Source organism: Ursus maritimus, unplaced genomic scaffold, assembly GCF_017311325.1.
Source record: "Ursus maritimus isolate PB19 unplaced genomic scaffold, ASM1731132v1 scaffold_33, whole genome shotgun sequence".
NCBI lineage: Eukaryota > Metazoa > Chordata > Mammalia > Carnivora > Ursidae > Ursus > Ursus maritimus.
Window position 1 is genome coordinate 19,473,289 of NW_024425897.1, and position 23,839 is coordinate 19,497,127.

The 23,839-nt window shown below is 55.8% G+C and overlaps 1 protein-coding gene across 3 annotated transcripts in view; it reads left to right on the top strand.

Moving 5' to 3' along the window:
- RBM19 (RNA binding motif protein 19) overlaps window positions 1-18,292 on the top strand; it is a 148,640-nt gene extending 130,348 nt beyond the window's left edge. The window contains exons 25-27 of one of the 3 annotated variants that reach the window (XR_005831726.1): window positions 5,248-5,470; window positions 14,731-17,199; window positions 17,629-18,292. Coding sequence is in view for 1 of the 3 variants with exons in the window: in XM_040619894.1 (XP_040475828.1) it covers window positions 5,248-5,259 (12 nt within the window). In the remaining 2 variants the exon portion in view is untranslated. Of the gene's footprint in view, window positions 1-5,247; window positions 5,846-14,730 lie in introns of those variants that run through there. The other 2 variants (XR_005831727.1, XM_040619894.1) reach the window with 2 other exon arrangements.
- The last annotated feature ends 5,547 nt before the right edge of the window (window positions 18,293-23,839 follow it).

Genomic DNA, 23,839 nt, shown 5'->3' on the forward strand with positions numbered 1-23,839 from the left:
CCCCCCCCCCACCATCCCCAGCTGGGGGCCGCCGCTGCGTGTCAGGGCTGCTCCGGTCCCCGTGTCCCCCAAGGCAGAGAGTCATGTGACAGATGTCTGAGGTTTCAGATGGACCCACTCATGAATATCAATCAGGCCTGGTAATTCACAGTAAGTGGGATCCAGATTGACTAATAAGGAAGGCTTTCACCCCAAACTGGGTCCAGGAAAGGAGAGTGGCAGTGGCGTGCGGCGGCAGGCAGGTGTGGGCACGATGTGACCGGAATTGCAAAGCCCGGCACAGAACCGCAGGCAGCAGGGTGGCCCGCGGCCGCTCGCTCCCCACAGCGGAGCCGCCAGACAGCCTGGGGAGCAGGGCTCCCTCACCAGCAGCAGCCAGCACCCCCAGGGGAGCAGGGAGCAGGCTCCGGGGAGGGCTCCAGCGGAAGGAAAGGGTGGGGAGAGGCGAGGCCGCCTTTCGGGGTTGCTGGTGCCCACCTGCATCTGGCCGGCATCGAGGGTGCCAGGCCCCCAGCAGGTTCCTGTCCTTCCCGCTGGGAGCCGGGCAGTGTCCCTCTCCCGACACTCCTGACCATGGCTGTGGGGTCCAACCCACACCCCCCGCCGAGACGGATTGCCTGGGGCGGGTGGTCCAAGAGGACCACGGCCCTGTGAGAGCAGCAGCGCCCCCAGGGGAGTCCGGGGTGGAGCCCAGGCCCTTTCTGAGCACTTCTCATGGTGTTGAGCTCCTCTGTCCGCCCCACAGCCCAAGGCCAAGGGATCAGGATTTAGGAGAGTCCTCTGGGAACAGGCCAGATTTGAGGGGTTGGGGGCGGGGGGGAGAATCCAGCTCTGCTCTTACAAGCCCTGCAGCCTCGGGATCAAGTCCCCTGGGCTGTCCCTGCTTCAGTCTCGTCCAGCGGGGAGAACGAGAACTCCCACCTCGGAGGATTCCCTGGGCTCTGGTCCCACCTGCAGGGGGCGTCCGTGGGCCGAAAGGGACGCGTGAAGCCCCTGGCGCACCGTGGGCATGGACTAAGGGTCACCTCCCTCCCTCGGTCTCCCCCATCTTATCCACCGTCCTGATATGTGACCATCGTCATCACTGCCCTAACCACCGAGGACTCACTTAACCCACCACCACATGAGATGGGCGCCGTTTCTGCCATCCTGACCTGCCGCGAGGAAGCGGCAACTCAGAGAGGTTAGGTGCCTTGCCCAAGACCACACAGCTCCGGGGAGGAGCCGGGGCTGGTGTGCGGTCTGCACCTCCGGACTGTGCCACTCAGCCTGCCTGCTGCGCCGGCCTCTGCCTGTGGCTGTCTTTCAGACGCCCAAGCGAGAAGGATGGCAAGGCCCTGAGGCAGTCCCTGAGGAGAGCCCTCCAGCCCCCCAGCTGCAGGCCGCCGGCCGTCAGAGCCCGTCCCTTTCCCTCACGCACCAGGGGGAGCTTGGGGGGTCTGCCCGGCCCCTCGTGGCCAGGACGAGCGGCGTCCGCCTTCCCAGGCTGTCCTCACAGTCGTCACCATGGGTGCGGGAGCAACACCAGCCCCCCGACTCCCAGCAGGGGCGGCTGTCCCGTCTCCAGAGGCAAAGGCAGTTCCCTTGGGGACCGTGGTCGACCTGGAGTGGGGGCTTGAGAGATTCGGGGCCCCCTTTAGAAGCCCCAGCGGGCTTCTAGGCACCTCTTGGCCGGCTTCTGGGCCCTGGGCTCCGAGTCCTAATGGCTTGGCCATCTTTCTTGGAGAGTTAGTTCTAGACCGTGGGGATTCCATGATAAGATCAAGTCAAAGGATCAGTCACTGAATCCTCCAGGGCCCCGTGCGCACTGTTCCCTCCGCCTTTGGCACTTCAGGAAACGGAGGCTCAGGGCTGTGCCGGGGACCCCCGTCCCAAGAGTCACCCTTAGAAGAAAGAGGCCAGCACGGTGTCCCTGCCCGGACTCCCTGACTTTGATCCCCAAGCACCAGATGGCTGGCCGAGGCCCGTGTGAGAGCCCGGTGCGTCTGTTCCTTCCGAGGAACGCTGACTAGCACCTTCCCCGGGCCAGGCCCTGGGGTCCGTGGGGAGGAGAGCAGAGCCAGCCCCTGCCTGCAGAGTGCACGGGCGGCCGGGGAGCAGACAGGAGACGGACGCCCGGGGAACAGAGGAGGCTCCGGTTCTGAGGGACACAGGTGTGTGTCTGCGTGGTCGTGCATGTGGAAGGATGTGGAGGCCGCGGACACACACGGCTCCGTGGTCACCGGGCGCTCTGCGTGGCTAGAAGGCAGTGTGCCTGGCGCAAGTCGCTGCCTCTGCTCCCCCGTCAGCAGCCAGGACCCGTCCCTCAGTGTCCTCCAGACATCCTCCCCACCCCACTGGCTCTTTTTCTGACGACAGATGGGTAGTTTAAAAACCACGGCCGCTGTGACCCAGGTCAGTGAGGAGGTCACCTGCCTCCATCGCAAACAAGCCTGTCTCCGTCCACAACGTATATGTAACATGAGAGAGGGGCTGGAACTCCAGGCGAGGGCCCTGGAGGTGGAGGGGAGCCCCTTCCCGCTGACCAGGTGACAGTCACGGTACGGCCATCGTTGGGTTCTGGTGAGCACGCGCTGAGCTGGGGCTCGCTGGGGGCCTCGGCGCGGTGCCCGGCATGTAGTGAATGCTCAGTAAACAGCAGCCACAGCGGCGGTGGGTAGTGTTACTTGCCAAGCTAGTCGTGGTCTCATCGGTTCTCCCGCAGATGTGGGGTCAGCCCCGTCTGAACCACAGAGCCGGCGACGCTCACGAGGGGCCGTGGGGAAGAGAGGGGCTGCCGTGCCTCCGAGATGTAGGGGGGCCCAGCGTGGATGCCGAGGGGGCCGCAGGCGCTGGGCCCCCCAGTCCTACCCGTGCGCCCGGGGCACGATGAGGGTCGGCCACCGCTTCCCGCCGCCGCCCGTGAAACGCGGCGAGTTTCTCATTTTCCCCTTGAGCGGTTTCACCTGCAGCGAAGGCTCGCAGGCTGGAGACCCGGGCCCGGGGAGGGGGGCTGAGTGCACCCAACACCGCGCCCTTCCCCCACCAACAAACAACCAGAAGTAACCAGAAAGCTGGAGGGAGAGAGCGACGTGTCAGTACTAGCCCTGGCCCCTCCACGGACCCGTGTTATGACTTCACCAAATACGCGACGATGCCCAGCACTTAGACTCGCTTCGGACATTTGTACACCGACCGCACACTGTCCAAAGACACCTGGCTCCAGCTCCTTTCCTTTGCACACAGAGATGTGCCTTCAGTTCGTCTCGCACAAGGGAGGGTCTGCCCCGGAATGCTCTCGATGTTCGGGGTACTCTTACATGGCCCGTCCGAGTGCCAGCATCTGTCATTTTAGGGGCTGCTTTCTTTGGAAAAGCTTCTGTGGAGAAGCTCCCCAGGGCCAGATTCTTGCGACTAAAGCCCATCCTTAACCGTGTGGGTGGGGCTCATGTGCCCATTTTCCAGACGCAGAAGCTGAGGCTCAGAGAGGTGTGGCGGCTTGCCCTCAGTGACACAGTCTGGAAACAGCGGAGTGAGGCTTTGGGGCCCAGGGTCTGTAAAGCCAGTGCTTTCCACAGAAAATACCCTCGAAGGTGGGGGCAGTGAGAGAGAGAGAAAGCCCCTCCGTGCCCATCCTCTTGGGCTCTGGGCAGTCACTAGGCCGCCTGGCCGCGGGCAGGTGGAATGAGACCATCTGGCAAGGGTAGGCCCAGCCCCACAAGCAGGCCCAGGGGCCGTGCATGACACTTCCATGGGCTTCCTCTCCCGCTAGGACTCGGGGGGCAGATCTGACCAGAGGCCAGCCAGGCTGGGTGGCACCAAGTCGTGCCTCACGGGGCCTCAAAGCGTCCAAGGCTGCAGGAGCTAAGCACCCCCCCGTACCCCTGTCCACCTTGTCCCCCCGTCTCCAGCCTCATGATGATTCCCGTAACAGAATCACCCTCTGTTCGCCATCCTCTGCCCCTTGTTTTCTCCTCAGACGCGGCCTCACCCGGCATGACCTCCCACTGGGTACCCCGACACACTTTGTCCCCCTGACTCTTGTTTCATTTTCTCCCAGGCATTTACACACTCTGACGTACTTGCTATTCAGTTGTCTATTGTCTGTTCCTCCTGCCTCCCTCAGCTAGAAAGTTCCATGAGGGCAGGCGTGTTACTGGTCACTGCTGAGTCCTCAGAACCCGGCACAGCTCTGGGGGCAAGGGCATGTCGGCCCTGAGCCAGTGACTCAGTCGGGTCGGTCAAGAGCGCCCTCCTTCGGTCAGAATGACCCTTCAAGGGGAGCCTTCTTATCCCCCCTTCGCAGAAGAGAACCCTGAGACCCCCCTGCCCCAGCACAGAGAGCCCCCATTGTGCCTTCCGGTGGCTCCCGGCCACAGGACACTTTCTCCTCCTCGCAGGAAGGACCTCCAGCTAACTCCTGGCAAGCCCGCTGCTTTCGAGAAGGAAAAAGGGGGAATGAAATCAAACAGGAACTTGGACGCTTGGGTCGGCCGGCGCGGCTCCGAGCCCCAGGCGGGGCGGCGGGCCGCGGGGTCTGGGGGTTTGCTGGCAGACGGCCGGCCGAGGGCTCGTCTCGCCTTCGTTAGAATGCAGCCGTTAGATCCTGCCTGCTCTCTGATGGCTGCGAGTGATTGACACTTACAAATTACCCAGCCGAAAGTGTCGAGTCTTTGACCCCTGAGTAACATCTTTGGCAAGCCTGAGATTTGCCAGCATTTTGTCATCTAATTACTACAAATCCCTTGAAAATTCACTGGCTGGTGAATTTTTAATGCGGGGCAATTTCAATGTGATGCATTGCCCAGATGGGTTCTTGCATTTCTCACCCCTCTCTCTCCCTCTCTTGCCTCTCCTCTCCCTCTCTCTCTGTCTCCATCCCTCTCCGCTTTAACTTTAATAATAACCTCACAAACTTTTGGATGAGCTGCGGGGGGAGTCCCACCCGGAATGTCTGGGCGGAGCCGCCGGAAGGTGTCCCTCTGACCGGTTCCTTAGACCTGTGCACCCAGGCCAGGCTCCAGGCGGCATGTGGCTCTGCCTTTCCCCGCACCTCCACCCCCAGACTTCCCTGCCCAGCACGACAGCCCAGGCAGCACCAATAAGCCAGCCTCCTTCGTGACACACCTGCAAGGGGTGGCTTTCCCTGGGCAGGGGGGCTGGTGGCTGTCTGCAAGGTTGGTTGATTTCAGGCTCAGTCTTGGGCAAAGCCGGTGTTTCACCCCATTATTATTATTATTGTTATTGTTATTTTATCTCATTCGTTAGATCCTTGGATGATGGCACTCACCAGGGCCCGGGAGAGACGGCTGCCTTTTTCCGAGCAGAGGAGAGACTGCACCTTCCACCCCGAGGAGGAAGCCGGACCGTCTCTGTCAGCTCCACACCAACCAGCCCAGGCCGCGGAATGAATCTGGAACGTCAGCCCCCAGGAAGCCAGCACTTAGCACCTGTTCCCCACCCCGGGAGCAAAACGATCTTCAAACCGCAAGTGAGAAGTGGCCCGTGAGTGAGAAATCTGGCTCCTGCCCCTGCCCGTCTTTCAAATACTTGCTATTCCTTTTCTTCCTTCACCTTTTATATGTATATTGGGTTCTTATTGCTAAATGCAAAAACAAGATGCCCTCTGAACTTGGCCCCCAGAACAGCCCCCTGTATGGACATTTTCCTCATTGACAACTCCGAGGGCGAGAACCACAGCCGCAGCCTGTTCTTGCTGTTGACCTCGTAGAGATAAGTCCCTTCCTGCCACCTCCGCCAGCCCTCTCCACCCCTCCTGCCTCCCCCTATTCAGGCAGACGAGGTTTTGCTTTTCAGCCCCATTTCTGGTTACATATGTACATGGCTGATAAAATATTCCACTTCACCCCTTCTCCCCGTGGGACCCGCCGTCTTACGGGAAAAGGGTTTGTATGACAGCGACCGCGACAGCCTGTGTGTCGCCTGGAAACGGCGGTGGGGGCCGGGAGGCGCTCTCCGGCTCGTCTTTATTCACATTCCCTCTTCTGGTTCTGATAATGTCATCGCCGGAGAGAAGAGGCCTGGGCCTCCTCCGTGGGCTCTGGCCGAGGCCCAGGAGGCTGCCCTTCCGCCCTGGACAGAGGAGATGCTACCCAGGTCCCCACGGTTTGCTGCCTGGCGACCCCCCTCCTGCGGCCTCCACCGGGGGCCACGCACGCACACAGAGTCGGTCCTGTCCCTCCGCGACGTGGGCGGCGTCTTCCCTCCGCGCAGCAGGCCCACTGGGTTCCACTCCCACCGGCCAGGCTTTGGGTGCTCAGCGTGGGAGCTCCCCCTCCCTGGACGCCTTCGAAAGTCGGGGCCAGCGTGGCATTGGGGTGGGAGGAGGTCTCAAAGAAGCCACCTTGGTTGGATGGATAGACCCCAGCAGTGGGGGCTGGGCACCGTGCAGGGGGAGGGGATGTCCTGGCTGCTTGACCTTGTCCTTTCCTGTTTTCTCTCTCCACCCGCTTGTCTATGTGATGTCTCCCTCCAAGAGTCACTGATGTTCTCAGATCCAGAATATTCCAGAGGCCGAAGGCTGGGTAGGAGGAGGGTGTCCTCAAGCTTCTTTCCAACCTTCTTTTACAAAATGTGGCAGCTCGGGTTGCTCTGAGTTCACGGCAGCGGGGTCAATGCACCAGCAGCAGGAAAGCTCACCCCCCCCCACCCTCCCCACCCCCACCCCCCCAGCTGCAATGACCTTCTCTCTACCAGAGGACCTCGACTCAGGGGAGCTGGTGCGTGCAGAGCTCCACGATGGGTGGGGCACAAGGGACCAGGCCGCGCCTCTGCTGAAAAGAGCTTCCAGTCGGGTGTGGGGTTAATAGAACCAGAATGAAAGTAACAAGCATTTAGGGGACACCTGGGTGGCCCAGGCGGGTAAGCATCTGCCTTCGACTCAAGTCATGATCCTGTGGTCCTGGGAATGGGCCCGCATGGGGCTCCCTGCTCCACCGAGAGTCTGCTTCTCCGTCTCCCTCTGCCCCTCCCCCTGCTTGTGCTTCCTTGCTCGCTCGCTCGCTCTCCGTCAAATAAATAAATAAAATATTTTTTTAAAAAAGAGAAAGCAACAAAGGATTTAGTAAGCACCCACTGCGTGCTGGGCACAGGGGTGGTAAAGATGAGACCGGGCCCTGGCCTGGGAGGGTTACCGTTTGGCAGAAATGACCTTTGCACAGAGATGACGCTTAGAAGGGGGCTTCGAGGTGGGAGGTCGCCGGGGTGAAGAAGGGGCGCAGGTGTACGCATGCGCCCTGAGAGCCTTCTACCCGAGGCTGGGCGGGCGCCGTACAAAGGTGCGCGCGCGCATTGCGTGTGAAACACGGCCCGGTCCCTCCGTGCTGAGGCCCGATGAACACGAGCTCGCGACACGGGGCCCACGTAGAAAGAAATGCATTTGGGCCTAAAAATAAGCGAGTCACTGCAAGTGATTAATTCTGTCATCTGTCTAGTGACGCTGCTGTCCTCAGCCTCGTGGTCCAGGAACGAAGCAAAAAGGCCGGTGGGACACGTGCAAGCGGCTTTATTATGCCTCCAAATTCCCCTGCTCTCTTTTCCTCGCTCAGTTTTACTTTGGAGTGGGGGGGGGTGAGCATGCATGTGCACACACGTTTTATTTCTAACAACAGTGCTGCTAGAAGCATTTAAAGTCCTGGGCTAATTTGAGCCTTAGCCACCACTTGCCAATACCCGCCAACAGCTCTGAGACTATCGATCTTTTTTGCCTTTCTCTTGTTCACTCAACAAATACTCATTGAGAGCCTGGCACTGCTGCTTTGCAGGGGAACGGACCTGCTGAAGTCTTGCGGGAAAACAGATGGTAAACCAGGAACGAAGAAATGTATAGTTTCGAGTAAGGGTGACGGCTAGGGAAAGGGCCGGCTCAGCCTGGGGGTATCTGGGAAGCCCTAGGAAGTGACTTTTCAGCCATGCTCGCTGACACTGGAGATGGGCTGCAGCATCTTGGGCAGACACAAGCAAGTCCAAAGGTCCAGAGGCAGGCAGACCGTGTGGTTGAAGACTGAAAGCTGGCCTGGTTCCTGGAGCGCAGCAGATGATGGAAAGAAGAGGATGACAGGTAGGCAGCCACACAGAGGCTCACCGTTCATTCAGACAAGAAAGACCTAGGACACAACAGTGAATCACAGGAGATGAGGTGAAAAGAGGTTGTGGCAGACCCTGTGGGATAACCAGTTGTTCCCGCTCCCTCTGCCTATGTTGCCTTCCACCTGCTTACCTACTGCCACGGCAGCTAGAAGTATCTGAGACACAGTTCTAGCCATTCAGACCCAAGCAGAAACCTGATAGAAGCTAGAAGCCTTCCAGCCAAAGTTTTTGTTTTCCTGATAAAAGGGTAGTAAAACTGCAGCCCCTCTCTCTTCCCCACTTCTTATTGCTTTTAACTCAGATGTGATGCCTGGAGCTGCAGCAGCCATTTTGCAGCCTTGAGGGAAAGACCAAGAGACTCACAAAGACAGGCAAGCCATTTAAACACCACACCAGGTACCTCCCTCCAGATTTTTCAGTACGTGGGAGAAATGGCCCCCATTCGTTTAAGATATAGTTAGTTGGTTTTTCTGATGCTTGTTTTCAAAGGTATGCCTGGGCTGGCACATAGGGTAAGGAATTGGGGCTGGAGAGAAGTGAGTGGGTGCGTCTGAGTTCAAAAGCGGCAGCCTTGAGATTCTGAAACAGAGCACCAGATGTGGAAGAACTGGTTTGTATAAAATACTGAACTACTTCAAGTCCCCTCTTTACTGTGAAGGGCTAAAGGGAAGTGAATCGAGATAGACACAGATCCTCATTTTACAGGTGACCCTTATTTCCCCCAAAAGCAAGTTGGATAGGGAGGCCTCCCCATGTGCAAAAGACTGCTTTCTGGGGTTTAGTGCCTGAGTTCTTTGAACGTAGGTGGAGAAAGAGCCAGGGGTGATGGAAAACAAACAAGAGGGCGAGAGAGGAGAAAATGTTGCTGCAGAAGCCCTGACAAGGCCCGCATGCTACCCCCCGGGTCTCCAGAGTTTGAGGCATATTATGACAATAAACGTCCTGTGCAATAGGAGAGAAAAATTATGAGAACGTGCAAATTCTTTGCACGTTAGAAGAAGAAAAAAAAATGTGCTCAATGTTTTCTGTTCTCTTGAGAGGTCCACATAAATTCTTAAGCAGGAGTAGGCACTGAAATAGAAATCATACAGTGGCCACTGACTCCAGATGGCCCAGCATCGAGGGAGGCCTCAGTGACGTTCTACCGGAGGGGACGAACGTGTGAGCCCTGGTTCCAAGCATCTGTCAGCAGGCCAGTCCCAGTCCTGCCCCCTTAATCACATCCCTTGACCTGTGGTCAAGGGCCAGTTGGGCCAAGAGAAACCATCACGCCCAAGGAGAAGGTGCCAGTGCTACAGATCATGAACCCACAGCTCTCTGCCCAAGCCTGCGGCGTGATGGCATCCCATCAGCAAACATTTGTTGAAGACCTACTGTGTGCATACTGAGCCGAATGCTGAAATCATCCAAGACCAAAGGTGGATGCTAAAAGCTAAAAACGAATGTTAGGGGAGCTGCCCCAGAACTGACTCAAGAACATCTAACCCCACGTTCTGTGCTAGGGATGGGCTTCCGCGGCCTCTCCACCGGGACGTGGCCGTCCTAGGCCTGGAAAACGGCACGCCTGGCGTACATGCTGGCGATCACATGGCCGTCAGTGGTAAGCATCATCTGGGACCCTTCAAGGCTGTGGCATCCCTGAGGATGCCTCCCAGGGCCTTGGTGTTCTTGAAAATACGAAGACTTGCAGGACGACGCTAAGAGCCATCGCAGAAACCCACGCAGCTTACACTTGGCTCTGTGCTCTGTGCTGGTCTGCAGCGCGGCACCCCGGTCGCAGGGGTGCAGCCCCGTGGTCTGACTTCTCTTCCTGGCGTACACGACGGCGCGGAGGAATCACGCAGAGTGTTCATCGAGCAAAAGAAACAAGACGCAGAACCGCTGCGGGCTCCACTGATGTCAAGTTCGAGAAGAGGCAAAGCGGGTGGATGGTGATAGAGGTCAGAGCAGGGGTCGACCTTGGGGGGAGCCTGCCGACAGGCTGCAGAAGGGGGGGTATGCAAGTGTTTACAGAGGTAGAAATCCGGGGAAATGTGCCTTTCATCTAAGCTCTACCTCAAAAAAATATGTGAGGACTATGGATATCCACGTGCATATGTGGTCCGCCTGTATAGCCTGTTCTGCGGTTCATCCCGTGCGGACCTGGCTGCCCGGGAGGGACAGACGGGGAGTTTCTGAAAAACACAGGCCTTGACCCCACCCCCAGGAGATTCTGTAATGACTCGTCTGGGACCTCGGTGGGGGTTTCAAAGCTCCGGCTAGTTTTTTATTTTTTGTTTTTTAAATAAAGACACTGCAGCTGTCCCCAAATAATTTTGATGGGTAACAACAACCCTGGGCCCTGGGACTTCTGTCCCTAGCCTTTCTCTCTCTAGGTGTTCACGGTCCATCAGAGGAGACAAGATACCAGAAATAATTCAAAGTTGGGATTGCCTCTGGTCCGAGAAATCTCAAGAAAGAAGTTGGCATAGACCTTGTGTCAAGAGAAGAAAAGACTTTGTGGAGAAGACGGACCTCAAGTTGGACAGGTCAGCCCTAAGCAGATGGAGAGGGCATGGATAAGCATTCCAGGGTGGAAGGGCCCAAACGGGGGCATGGAGGCAGACGAGCCTCAGTAGCAGGAAGGGCACTACCCATGTCTTCAGAGACCTCTCCTGGGTGCCTCACCACCTCCTCCTCACCTCACCTGACCTCTGTACGTCCCTGCAGAGTGACCACCCCGTCTACAAGTCTAACTCCCTATTAAACCATAAGCTCCCCAAATACCATGATTGACATACTCACTTTTGAACCACCCAACTTCTGACCTAATTTCTTGCATAGAGAGGGAGAGAGGAATATAATTTCCAACAGAGAGCTGGGAAGTCAGGCTGAAAATGGTGTCAAACAGATCTTACCTGAAGTCGCTCAGCTCAGAAGGGGTAGAAATTAACTCGGGATCAGACGCTGGACATCATCTGTTTGCACCCCGCCCCCGAATCTAGTCTCCACTGTTCTCCACCCTGCTCTGTGCCCCGACGGACGGCGTCAGTGGACTCCCTTTCAGGCTCAAGTTGTGTTTGGCCGGGGGGAGGCCCTGGCAGAAGATGAGAGGCAGGAGGGGGGAGAGGTTGGGCTATTCATTTGTTAGAACCCCTGCTGGTGGGTCCCCCGGATTGACTGGTCCCCCCACCCGGCCACCACCAACGGCCCCAGCATCTGACCAGCAGCTCTCTCCTTCAGCTACGGCTTCTTTGTTCTTTATTTTGTCACCTCCCCCCACGGAGACTTTTTAGACATTCTTCCCCTAATTGCTGCCCCCCCCCTTAAATTGCAATACCACGGACACGCTGGGTATCTGTTTAGGCATGCGGATTGATGCTGTATGCTTCCTATGTAACAAGGTAAGCTTGTTTCATCTCCCAAGCACCCATTTTTGCCTGTTTGGGGGTGATATGGACCCACTGGGAAGACATGAGCTCTTGGGGCAGCCTACCTCCTCCAGGCAGACTTGCAACGACTCCCCACTGTTGCCAGTCCCAACGCGCTTCACCCCACCCCACCCTTGCGATGCCTTTTAACCTTGCCCATACCCCTGTTCCTTTATTAAACCCTCTAGCCTGCCTCCACCCTGACTGACAGAGTCAGTGCCTGAGCCCACAGCAGACCCCAGGGATGTTCTGGAATATTCCCGAAGCAAAGTGAGAGTAGAGAGTCAACCCCCAGATCCTGCTCACCCCAGACCTCCACCCCTCCCGCTTGGAGGTGACATGGCTTGTCCCTCTCACGGCTCACTTCCCCGGAACCCCGGGACTTTCAGGTGGAGGGGACGCCTCAGCCACACAGCTGTGTTTCAGAACCTCATTGCCTCCCAAGAGCATTCAGCATTTCCTCAGGTGCACAGAAAGTGCTCCCCTTTCTCAGAAGACTGGGAACAGAGCCACGTAGCCTCTTTACAAGGCTGATGGACGCCCCGATTGTCAGCTTCCAGCCTGCAAAAACAGTGGTGTCTCACAGGCATCAACACGGAGCCCTCTGAATGTGTTCCCTTAAGACAAAGATTTCATACATTACACGATCCATGCTGGTTGGCCAAGGAAATTTCCTGTCATCAGCTTCCTTTAAGGGCCTGCTTGGGGTTCTCACCTAACCTGTGGCTCCTGGGGATGCTTCTCGGCAAGCGTCTTTCCTCACCAACAGCTGGTGACTGCACTTTGGACTTGAAATGTCACAAACTCACTCTGACGGGCACAGGTGCTGTTTTCTGCCCCAGAGTCCTTAACTGCCTCTTTCCTGACTCCACCTGCTTCTCCCTTTCTTCTCTCTCTCTCTCTCTCAGCCCAAGTTTTCTGCCCAGTGTTGCTAATAATTTGGTGCCCCTTCACACTGAAAGCCGCTAGACAGCTTTGTTCAGCATTGTTTTAAGGAGCAGCAAAGAACTGACTGCGAAGACGGCAAGAATGAGCGCCCCCTGGTGGAAGAGCTCAGCCTCTCCTGCATGAACCACAGCAATTCCGCTCTGGCCCTCAACTTGCATATCTTCTTCAGCAAAGCAGTGGCCTTGCTGTTAGTTACTAGACACATAGTCCTAGGAAGGCAGTTTAGCAAACATCTTTGTTATGTGAAAAAAATCTCCTTTGGGGTCTCACTCCCTACTCCAAGAGCCTTATCAGTGTCCAGACCTATATAAGTCTCCCCCAATAAGAGTTCTAGAAAACACTATTGTTTCCATATTATTACATGTCTATTGCTCATTTTATGACCCTTAGGGATGGCTGTCCCTGGCTCGTGTCCAGCTGGCCTGATCCTTAATTTACCTCTTTTTCCTGCTGTGTCCTGCTCTGCCTGCCACACTTCCTAGGATGCTGCTTAGCCAAAGCCCCACCATTCCTTGGGGGAGAGTCAGATACTTCTCAGCCCCTTCTCTCTCAACCAGGGAAGTTTGTAGAGCCGCAGTTCCAAAACTTTTGAGTCTCACAACCCCTTTCCTTTCTTAAAGTAGTGAGGACCTCAAAGAGATGTCATTTATGTGGGTGTTATCCACTGGTACTTACTGTTTAGAAATTAAAAGTGAGACATTTAAAAATACTTGATTAACTTAACAATACTAATAAACTCAAGTACATACTAACATAACATAGTTCATGGAAAGCTCATAATATTTTCCAAAAACTATAATAAATGTAGTGGGAGGGGTGGCATCATTTGACCTTTTTGCAAATCTGTAATACCTAGCCTTACCTCCTCAAACCAGCTTCTCACTCAATCTGGTGCGGTCTGTTGTTTTGGTTGAAGTGCAGGGAGAAAATCTGGTCCCACAAAGTACAAGGTGGAAAAGGAGGGCCCGGCAGACCCCCCCGGAAATGGTCTCTGGTCCTCCAGTGTCCTCAGAACACTGCCTGAGAAGGTTCAATCCCAGCATCCCCATAGTAGAAAAGCTGGTCTTCGCAGGAAGCAGAGAGCTCATGTTAAGCCTTAACTCTTGTGGGTTAGCGACCACTTTGAGTATCAGATAAAACGGAAAGTTCTTTGACAGGAAGTAACACTGTTTCTAGGGGTTGCAAAAGGAACACACGTGTGAGTCATTTCAGGGGCTGCACCAGCCCCACGAGGCTCATCTCTGACTTCAAAGTCACAGCCATAGGTTGGAAAAGGTACCAGAACAGTCGCTTTGCTGAAAAGCCCCATGATTGCTTCCAGGCCCGGAAGAAGAGCACAGCCCCCTCCAATCCATTCAGTACAAAGTCACATCCAGGACTAATAATAATGACAGTGGTGGCTATTACTGAGGGGGTCTGTATGCCAGGCCAGACTCCGCATCTGCTTTACACACATTATCCCACTTTCTCCTCGCAAGAGCCCTCCATGCTGTTACTCTTCCCATTTTATAGATGATGAAACTTGGGACTCAGAGAGGTAAAGTCACTCCCCCAAGGTCACACAGCAGAGCCAAAATTAGACTAGCTCGTTCTGGCAACCACACTCTTAGTCAGATCCCAGTGCTGGTGGCTTCACAACTGGTGTGTGTGTGTGTGTGTGTGTGTGTGTGTGTGTGTGTGTCTGCATCTTTATAATCATGGGATTTGCAAGGAGAAGTCTGGGAAAATGAACACCAAAGCATTAGCAGTTTTTACCTACAAGGTTGAGAAAACAGATGGACTTTTCCTTGCTTAACTTTTACTTGTAATGTTTGAAATTTTGAATCAGAAAAAAAGAGATTTTTTTTTTTTTTTTGAAAAGTCTTGCTGACATGTGGAGGGAGAGAAACTTCCAGAAAGCTGGGTAGACAGTTGCCTGGGTCCTGGGCACCATGACGCTGGATGGTCAGATGATGCAGGAGCACTCACAGGTGACCCACAACCAGGCTGCTTCCCCCTGAAGTCCTCAAGGTGTGCACCCATGTGGGGGTGGGCATTGGGGCACCCCCCAGAAAAACCGCAGGTCTTCCAGGCCACTGGACACCTCCAGGGCCACAGGCCCTGCCTTCCGGGATGCCCCGCCGTCATCCTGTGAGTGTGCACCGCCCCCCTTGAAGTCCCTGGGGCTCGCAGGACAGTAGATTCTCATTTTCACCCAGGAGACAGCCTGTCTTGTCGGAGAGCTGGGAGCCTCCTTCTATTTTTTTTTTCCTGAATGATAATTTTACCCCTTTTTTTTTTGTAGCTAAAAATCACCCAGGCTTGTCCAGACGAGAGGGCAGAAAATTATGCCGTGAAAGAGAAGGGAAGATAATTTCTCCGGGTCACAGACGTTCTCACTTGTCATCGGCCTGCAGCGGCGAAAGTAGAGAGGGAATGAAAATGAAGGCTGGCCCAGATCCATCACTGTCCTCCTCGGCTCTCCCTGGGGGGGACTGACCTGGGGAGGGCAGGAGGGAGGGACGGGGGCTTTGGGCTCTGATCAAGGGGCTGGGCAAAGGGGGAAGGCTGCACAGCGCCTGTCCCATCTGGACAGGCCCACTCCCCCACCTCAGGCCTCAGTTTCCCCATTGAGCAAACAGGGATAATCACTCCCTCCTCCCTCACCACCTGCACCCCTCCCCCACACAGCAGATAACAGATGGGAACATTCTAGAGACTCTGGACCATGAAAGCAGGAGGTGTGGGAGGTGACAACACTGAGGTCCGCCAAAGGCAGAGGAAGCCTACAGGCGGTGGGGGTTGGGGAGATGGGTTCAAGTCCCAGCTCTGTCCTGACCACAGCTCGGGCACATCGCAACCCTGTCTGAGCCTCAGTTTCCCCACCTGTAAACTGGGGATGATAAGACGACCTATCTCATCATTGTGCAGACAAAGCGAGAATTATGTATGATGTGTCTGGCATTTTGCAATCACTCAATTGTAATAATAATAGAAACAGAAAAGTACATGGAAACGGCCCAACAGTCTCCCGTATCAACGATGGCTGATGCCTCCGAGTCTCCGTTTCTCATGCGGAGAAGAAATATCTTACACGCTTTCAAAGGTGCAGGTTGTAGAAAAACACAGAATCCGGTCAGACAGACTGGTTTGAACCATAGCTTTACCACCCCCTGTGTGGCCCTGGGGCAAGTCACTTTACTTCCATGGGCCTCAATTTCCCCATCTGCCAAAGCGGGTTGTGATCCCTCATGGGGTTGCCAGGAGGCTCAGAAACAGCACGCGGGCCGTGCCTGGTCTAATGATGATCACGAGCTCTCCAAAAGGGCCAGCTCTCCGTCAAGCCCCCCTCCCCCTCCCCTGCTTCGACACAGCCACTCCCCCGAAGGCAGGGTCTCGCTTTCGCTGCCCCCTTGCAGCAGGGAGAGGAAGCCTATGGGAAGGGCCAGCGGCCTCCGGATGGCTGGGAGTGAGTCTCTGAGCTTGCCGGCGTGGAGCAGTGTTTCTCTGTAGAAGGGCATCGACACGCTCGGCTTGTACAGTGCACAGGCCGGCAAACCCTCCCTGTAAAGGGCTCGATGGAGCACATTGTCCTCTCTGGAGGCCAGATGATCTCTGCCGCAACCCCTCGCCTCTGTCTCTGTTGCAGAGAAGAGTGGACACAAATGGTGTTACTGGACCCCAGGAACAGCGATGGACAAAACCCAGCTGCAAGCCAGCTTTGACCCACGGACCACCGTTGGTCTATACAGTGGTTTGGTCCGTTGTCCGGGTCTAGCGCTAGTTTCCCTTGTGAGCCAGGGAGCTCCTGAGGTCTGAGATCAAAGTGAGATGAAGGGTCCACACGTATCAGGCTCCCTCCTGTCTCAGGGTCTTGGCACCTGCCGTTCCCTCTGCCTGAAACGCCCTTCCTTGCCCTCTTCACCTAAAAAGAAGCTAGTCATCGTTCAGACCCCAGCTCAGACAAGCCTTCCTGGGGGAAGGCTTTCTTGGCAGCCGGCTTCTCCCACCCCTGCTCCCCTCAGAGCTGCGGGGTTTGGGGTTGGTGGCATCACCTCCTCCACTCGATGGTAAGTCCCGTGGGTGCAAGGAGGGGCTGTGTCTGTTCATTGCTTCATTCGTTCATCCTACTGACGCTGACCGAGGACCTACCAGGTGCAGCCTGAATAGTTAGGAGCAGGGAAAAAAGGCAAGACTCTTACAAGGGCCTACGTGCCAGAAGGCCAATGTGGCTGGAGTAAAGGAAGTGGGGGGAGGAGCGAGGGAGGGGACGCACGGGAAGAGGTGAAGCGCAGGGGGGGACTGGATTTAATACAGAGGCAAGGGGAAGCTGTATCAGTCAGCTAGGGCTACAATGATGCTGCGAGACAAGTCGCCCCGACACTTGGGGATTAAGTATTGTTCCGTGCGTCTGTGGGTCACGGTTTGGGCTCCTTCCAGGGTCTCTCATGCATCAGCTAGTGGTTGCAAGCGAGGCGGGTCTCTCTCACACGTCTGAGGGTCAGCTGGCTGATGGATGGTCCAGAACGGCCTCTGTGTGGGGAAGCCGGGTCTCCTCCACATACTCACTCACCGCCCCCCCCAGGCTTGCCCAGGCTTGTTCTCGAGGTGGAAACAGAGCGACAGGGAGAGCAGAAGCTGCAAAGCGTTTTGAGGTCTAGGCTCGGAGCTTGGCACAGCATGACTTCTGCAACCTTCTTTTGGCCAAACCAAGTTTGGAAGCCGGTTCGGTCTACCATTATCCCTCCCTGCAATAACACGGTGCCAGGCACGGGTGAGGATCTCAGTCCATACTTGTGGGATGGACGTACAGGTGGAGGGATGATGGATGGATGTTCTCGGCCTTTGTCTGAGCCAGAATTAACAACGAGCGGAGGGACTGGGGGGTAAAATCCCTGAGGCTGACCGATTAGGAGCCCCCACTCCCCCTTCCCGGAGCTGCGAAGAGGAGAGAAGACCGCTTCCTCCCAAAGTTTAATTAAGTGATCTGCCTCCGCGGGGCTAATCCTGTTATCACCGCCCAAAGCTGACCACGGGGCAGCGTAAAATGTCCGCTGTCTGGAGGGCCTGGTGGGGCACTGAAAGCCACTGGAATTTGGGGACAGGCAGGGGGTGGAGCGGAAGCAGAGCCCCCATGGGGGCAGGACGTCCGCTTTCCAGATGGAACACAAAGGAGCTAAACTCAGTTTCAATCCCATCCCAGGAGGAGACGAGGAGGAGGAGGGAGTCTGCTAAGAAGCTTCTGGCTCCAACGGCCTTTGCTCGGGGCCACTACGCATTCCGGGTGCCGCATTCCAGAGGGGAGCCCTCCAGGCCCACGTTCCTGCCTCTTCTGAAGAGGTGGGCACCCCTTCCTCCTGGACGCACCGTTGTGGACCAGACCAGTGTGGGTTTGGATCCTGCACCAACCGTTTTCCAGGAGCCTGGGGCAGCTTCATGTCCTCCTCTGCACAATGGAGGTGGCAGTGTCCGTGTCCTGGGACTGGTGAGAAGACACAGTGGAACACTGGAGTTACGGGGTCTCAGAAAATGCTGCTCCAGAGCCTTCCTCATACGACTATGATCACACTTATCACGGGGAATGACTGTCTTCTGCCTCCCGTGCCCATCCATGGGCCCCTCGGGAGTAAAGACGGTGTCTTAGACATAGGGCCACCCCCCTGCCCGGTCCAGGAGCCCCTCCCACCTCCGGGCTGGTGACCAGCGCCCCCTGGATGTGTGCAGAAGGCAGGCAGCTCTGCTTTCGGCTGAATCCCAGCTCCCCTCGTGGGGCCTGGCAGGTGTTCCCTCCATGCTTCACCTGTGACTCGTTCATGCATTCATGCATTCATTCATTCATTCATTCATCCATAAATATTTGTTGATGCCACATCATTTTCCCCGCCTATAAAGCAGGCAGTGAGGGGAGGACAAGACGGCTCCTTCTTGCTCTACATGCCATGGTTTGGGGAGACTGAGATAAGGCCCCCCTTTTCCCTGAAAGTGGTGTTCTTATCCGATGCCTGACGTTCCTCCTGAAGACAGAAGCCGTGGCAGCCCCCAGTCATGAGGACCGGGACACTTGCTGGGGTGGGACAGTTTCTTAAGACCAGTAGCTGTGCGGGGAGTGGAGCAAAGCCCCGGGCATGCGGGGTAGGGGGGTGGAGGAAGCAGAGCCTGGGGCAGAGGGACACACCACAGGCCGCAAACTGACCCTGGAGCCACCTTTCTAATAACCACCAGTTCGTGCGCCATACGCTGTCCCGAATGCTGAAAACTGCATCGTCCCGACCAGCCTCAGAGGCGGGTCCTGTTATTACCCCCCTCTCACAGGTGAGGAAGCTGAGGCCCAGAGAGGTGCCCCAAGCTGGTTTGTGGGGAGCCCAGACAGCGCAACTATATAATGGCCCGTGCTTTAACCTGTTTGCTGGATGACTTCTTGCCTCAGTTTCTCCATCTGTCAAGTGGGGCTCTCATGACCCTCCCTACAGACCTACAAGGGGGTTGAGAGAAGCGTGGGGCTCCTCTGGATGCTGAGAGCTGTTGAGGGGGGTGCCGAGGCCATGAGCAAAGCGGGAAGGCCTGGGCTATGACATCAGGCCTCCCAGCTCGGGGAGCGGGGGACGGCCAGTCACCCTCTGGCAACTTCTGTTTGCTCATCTGCCAAACGGGGTGACGCATTGTGCCGACCGCCCGGGGTGCCTGGGAGCACGGCAGAGGTCTGTGTGTGGTGTGCGTGAGCCCGTGGCCAGCCACTGGGTCTGAGGCCACGGGAGGTGCCGGCTGGACACGTGTTAAGAGGCGCGTCTGCTCCTGCCACCGCGGTCCCCAGAAGTCTTGCAGAAATGGCAACCCCAAAGAACTCCATAAAATCCAAGTGGTAGTTAAGGCGGACTTCTGAGTGAACGGGAGTAATTAGCGCACTTCCCACAGAAAGTAAAACCCAAATGTCAGACAGTGCCAGGGCCATTAAGGCCGTCCTCTCCTCTGGCTCCCACCCACTGCTGGCTGGCCTGCACCTCACTGCTGACCTTCTCGAAAGCCACACACAGCACAGCAGGGGGCTGCCCAGGCTGAGGACCGGACTAGGTGATGCCGGGTGGGCTTCATGTTCTGCTCAGTTCTGGCGCCGACAGAGCCTCATCTTTGTCATCTGTGAAATGGGTTGTCTCTGCTCCAGAGGGTTGTAGGGAGAGTTAGATTTGGTCATGGGTCTAGAAAGTCAGGCATGTGGTAGCCACTCTCTGTGAAGAAGGTACCACGAGGGCAAATAGGGCCCCAAAAGCAGCAGGTGTAGCAGATGCGACCAGCACCCTACCCAAGTCACCTTTGACCAGTGCGCAACCCCACCCCCCGCCCCCACCATCGGGCTGGCTGCTCAAGGCTCTCGGGTCTCCCGACTCCAGAGGCATGCCCGCTCCCAATGGGAGCTGCCGCCCAGTGGGGGTTTTGCCAGGGCAGTCCACAGCCAATGCCTGGTTGCTACAAGGGGAAGAAAGTCGGCCCCGTGCTTCGAGAACGGGGGGCAAGTCTGCGACACCGTCCACACTGCAGAACTCCCCATGGGATCGGGCTGTGGCCAGACTCTAGTGGAAACCACACCTTTGTCCAGCTTCTCCCTCTGCTGTACCCCAGCTTCCCTCGCCTCTCGCTGGTGTCTCCTGCTTATACCCCTACAATAAAGGGATCCCCATCCCAGGCTCTGCCTAGAAAGGGCGTTGTCACTTGAGATCATAGGTGTTCAGTCAGACTTGTTGAATCAATAAGTATATTGTCTGTTATTAAAAAAAAAAAAAAACAGGACCAGGACTAGGGTGGGGCAAGCGAGGCGCCTAGGACGTAAACTGTAGGCGCTCACCCTTAGAGTCGTGCGGATGCCTAGTGCTGCTACAAAACTGGAAATCAATTACAGTGATCAAATCAGGAGCGGGCTACTTAAGTCATGGGACATCCTGAGACGGGGTGGAAGGTCATGGTTGTGAAACCGAGTCTTGACTCGGTCGGAGTTCAAATCCTGACTCTGTTGCAGCATTAACCATGACTTTGGGTAAGTCACCGCACCTCTCGGAACCTGGGGTCCCTCTGCTCTCACACGTGCATGACAATACCTCCCTCAAAGCGCTCTGGGAGGATCTGAGGAGATGGTGTCCATGGTCTTTGCGCAGAGTACACGCTCAGAAAGAGTAGCCGTTGTGATAACCTTTGGAAGTACTAAGGGCAGTTTTCTGGAGGTGCCAAGGGTGGACTGTCTCGTCCCCACCTCTGCTCGGGGTCCTGTCCCAGATCTCTGCCGCACCTGTTGATTCTGCTTCTCGTGTACCGCAGGGTAGAATCAGTGATCAATTTTTAATGATGTGTACTTTCCCTCTGCTTACCAGCGCGCAGCTGAATCAATGTCTCAAGGATTGCTTGCTCAAAATCATGAGAAAACGAGCTGTGCAGAAGCACACCCCCTTCCACGAACGGGCCCAAGCAGCTAAAAGGATGACCATAGCAGATCGAATCAGCACCCCCTCCAGAAGTGTGATGACCAAGCACGGGCTTTGGGGACCCTATCTGGCCGTGTGTGGTTCCCCTACCCACTGTGTGACCTAAGCCCGTCATTGCCCTTTTTCGGCCTCAGTTTATGTGTCCGCAAAATGGGCATGCCCTGTGTGAAGGACAATCCAGGAAGATGAAGGCTTTTTCTTTTTTTCTTTTTTTTTTTTTTCTATTTTCTTTTTGGGGATCCGGCTCTGATTTATACCTTTCCCACATTCCCTCTTCTCTGGTGAATGCATCATATCCCACCCTTCCAGGTCCGTCGAGCTTGGGTAAGGCTGGTGTACCTTCAGGTCCAGAGGTGATCACCTGACTCCGTACTGGCAAAAGTAGTCCCTGCCCCTGGTCTCACTGATTGGTCCAGGATGAGCCTGTGGCCCAGATTTGGCCAATCAGGACATTTCAGGTCCCTGGCCTCACTGATTGGTCCAGGATGAGCCTGTGGCCCAGATTTGGCCAATCAGGACATTTCAGGCCCCTGGCCTCACTGATTGGTCCAGGATGCAAGTTGGTCAAGTTGGAGCTAATCCAGGGGTATTTCTCTGGAGTCTCTCATTATTCCTGACTGCTAACAGTGAGGAAGAGGTGAGCAAAGGACTTCCAGGGACGATCATGAATGATGCCAACACCCAGGAAGCAGGATCAGGGAAAGAGACACACACGGGGCTCTGATGACATTGTTTGAGCCTCTGGATCTAGCCGAGCCTGAAGCCATATATCTTGTCCTGGATGTTTGTTCCATGAGACAAAAAATTTCCTTTTTTGCTTAAGTCAGTGTCGTTTGGCCTTCTACCATAGCCGTCAAAAAAGCTCCGTCTGACACAAATATCAGGCCTATTTGCCTTCTTTTTTCCCAGAGGAAGTTTTCCTTCTATCCCCCCATGACGTCATTTCTGAACAACAGTGTGGGAGAGCAGGGAGAGCATCAAATTTGGCATCAGACACACTTGGATCAGGATCAAGGTCCTGCACCGAGGCAGGTTCCCATCGTTTAAAGCCTCAGTTACTTTATCTATAAAATGGGGATAGTACTACTCCCCTCCCAGTGCAGATTCAATGGGAAAACGGATGGTGACTCTTTGCCGGTGCCGTTCCTTCCATCCAGGAGGCCCTTCCTTCGCTCTTTGCTGACTTGGCATCTACTCATCTTTCAGGTTCTCAGCGCAAATGTGTTTTTGTCAGGGCCACTTCTCCTAAGCTTGCTGGCCAAGTCTGGCTGCTCCGTGAAGTTGTCCTCCGCTCAGCAGCCCTTGGCACAGTTTCAATGTGTCATTACGAGCACGACTGTCTGATTCACGTCCTCCTCCGCCAGTGTGTAAGTTGCAGGTGAGCAGGGGAGTGTCAGGTGCCGTTGACCGCTGTGTGCCCTGCGTCCGGCATATAGCGGACCCTCCAGAAATGTCTGTTGTATTAACTGCTGTCGAACCCAGTTTCCAATCAGAACATTCACGGCAGGTGGTGCTTCTGTGCCCTCAGCATGGAGATTCTCTCTCTCCGGGGCACCTGGGTGTTTCTGTCGGTTAAGCGTCTGCCTTCGGCTCAGGTCATGATCTCAGGGTCCTGGGATTGAGCCCCGCATCAGGCTTGCTGCTCAGCAGGGAGCCTGCTTCTCCCTCTGCCTCTGCCTCCTGCTCATACTCTCTCTCTCCCTCTCTCAAATAAATAAATGTAATTTTTTTTTTTAATTAGGGAGATGCCGTGCTATTGTGGGCTCTGGCGCAGACGTACTTCTGGGGGGGGGGTTGTAACTCAGCTCTGCCACCAACTAGCTGTGTGGCTTTGGACATGCTGGACCCCTCTCCAAGCCTCACTTCCTTCCTCGGGAGAATGAAGATGGTCATCCCTACCTCCCGAAAGCATCCAAGTCCCTGTCCTTCATTCAAGCTCTATGACCTTGGGCCCCTGACTCTCCCATTTCATGCCTCGGTCTTCTCAGTTGTAGGATGAAGTAGCAATGGGACCTAACTCACGGGGACGTTGGAAGGCTGAGACCGTTTAATTAATTATCAGGAACCAAGCCTAATAACCGAACAGGCTCTCAATCTGTGGGGCCACTGCCCTTCTTCTGCTATTTCTGTATTAGTAATATTAGTAAGAATATAAGTATAATGAATGAGCCGCCTGGTGTCAAGGACCCAACACTCCGCCTGGGGGGCCATTGGTCCCTTTCCCTCCTCCTGGTGTGCGTCCTGGCTCTGGCCACTGGCTGACCCACCCCAATTAGGTGAGTCTCCTGTTAATATTGGCACACAAAGGAGCCAGCTGGTGACCTCTGAACTCACCTCACTTGGGATCACAGGCTGATTTCAGCCCCAGTCCTCAGCTCTGAGAGCTGGACTCCTAATCTTCTTTGACACCAAAAGGACATGGCCTCACCCCCACCTTTGCTCCCCGTCTCCCTGATTCCCAGCGTTCCCTGAGCCTGGCGGGAGTCACACCGTCCACAGCAAGGATGCAGCCTGGACCAAGGGGTGGGAAGCCTGCCTGGGCCAGCGTTTGCTGCTTGGAGAAGGGAGAGGTTGAAGAAGAGCAGGCGGAAGCCTTGGGCCTCTGGCTTCTGGATGGCACGCAGGTGAGGGCAGGCAGATTTCCGGCCGGAGAGCCCACGCAGGAGGCACACGCCAATGACCGAGTTGGCAGAGGTGGGGGCAAAATGGAGCACTGGTGGGGAGAAAGTGGGAAGGCGGAATTTTAGGGTGTGCTGCGGGTGTTGGGAGGGGATTGTCTAGGCGGGAGGCCCCCCTCCCAAAGGTACACCACACAGGGCTTTGTCCAGGCGCCTCACCCACTGCCCCTGTCCCTGCAGGGCTGTCCAGGGAGGTGACTTCTCTGTTAGCTCAGAGGAGTCAGGACCCAACCAGACACGAGTCCCAGGATGCGAGCCCGCGTCAGGA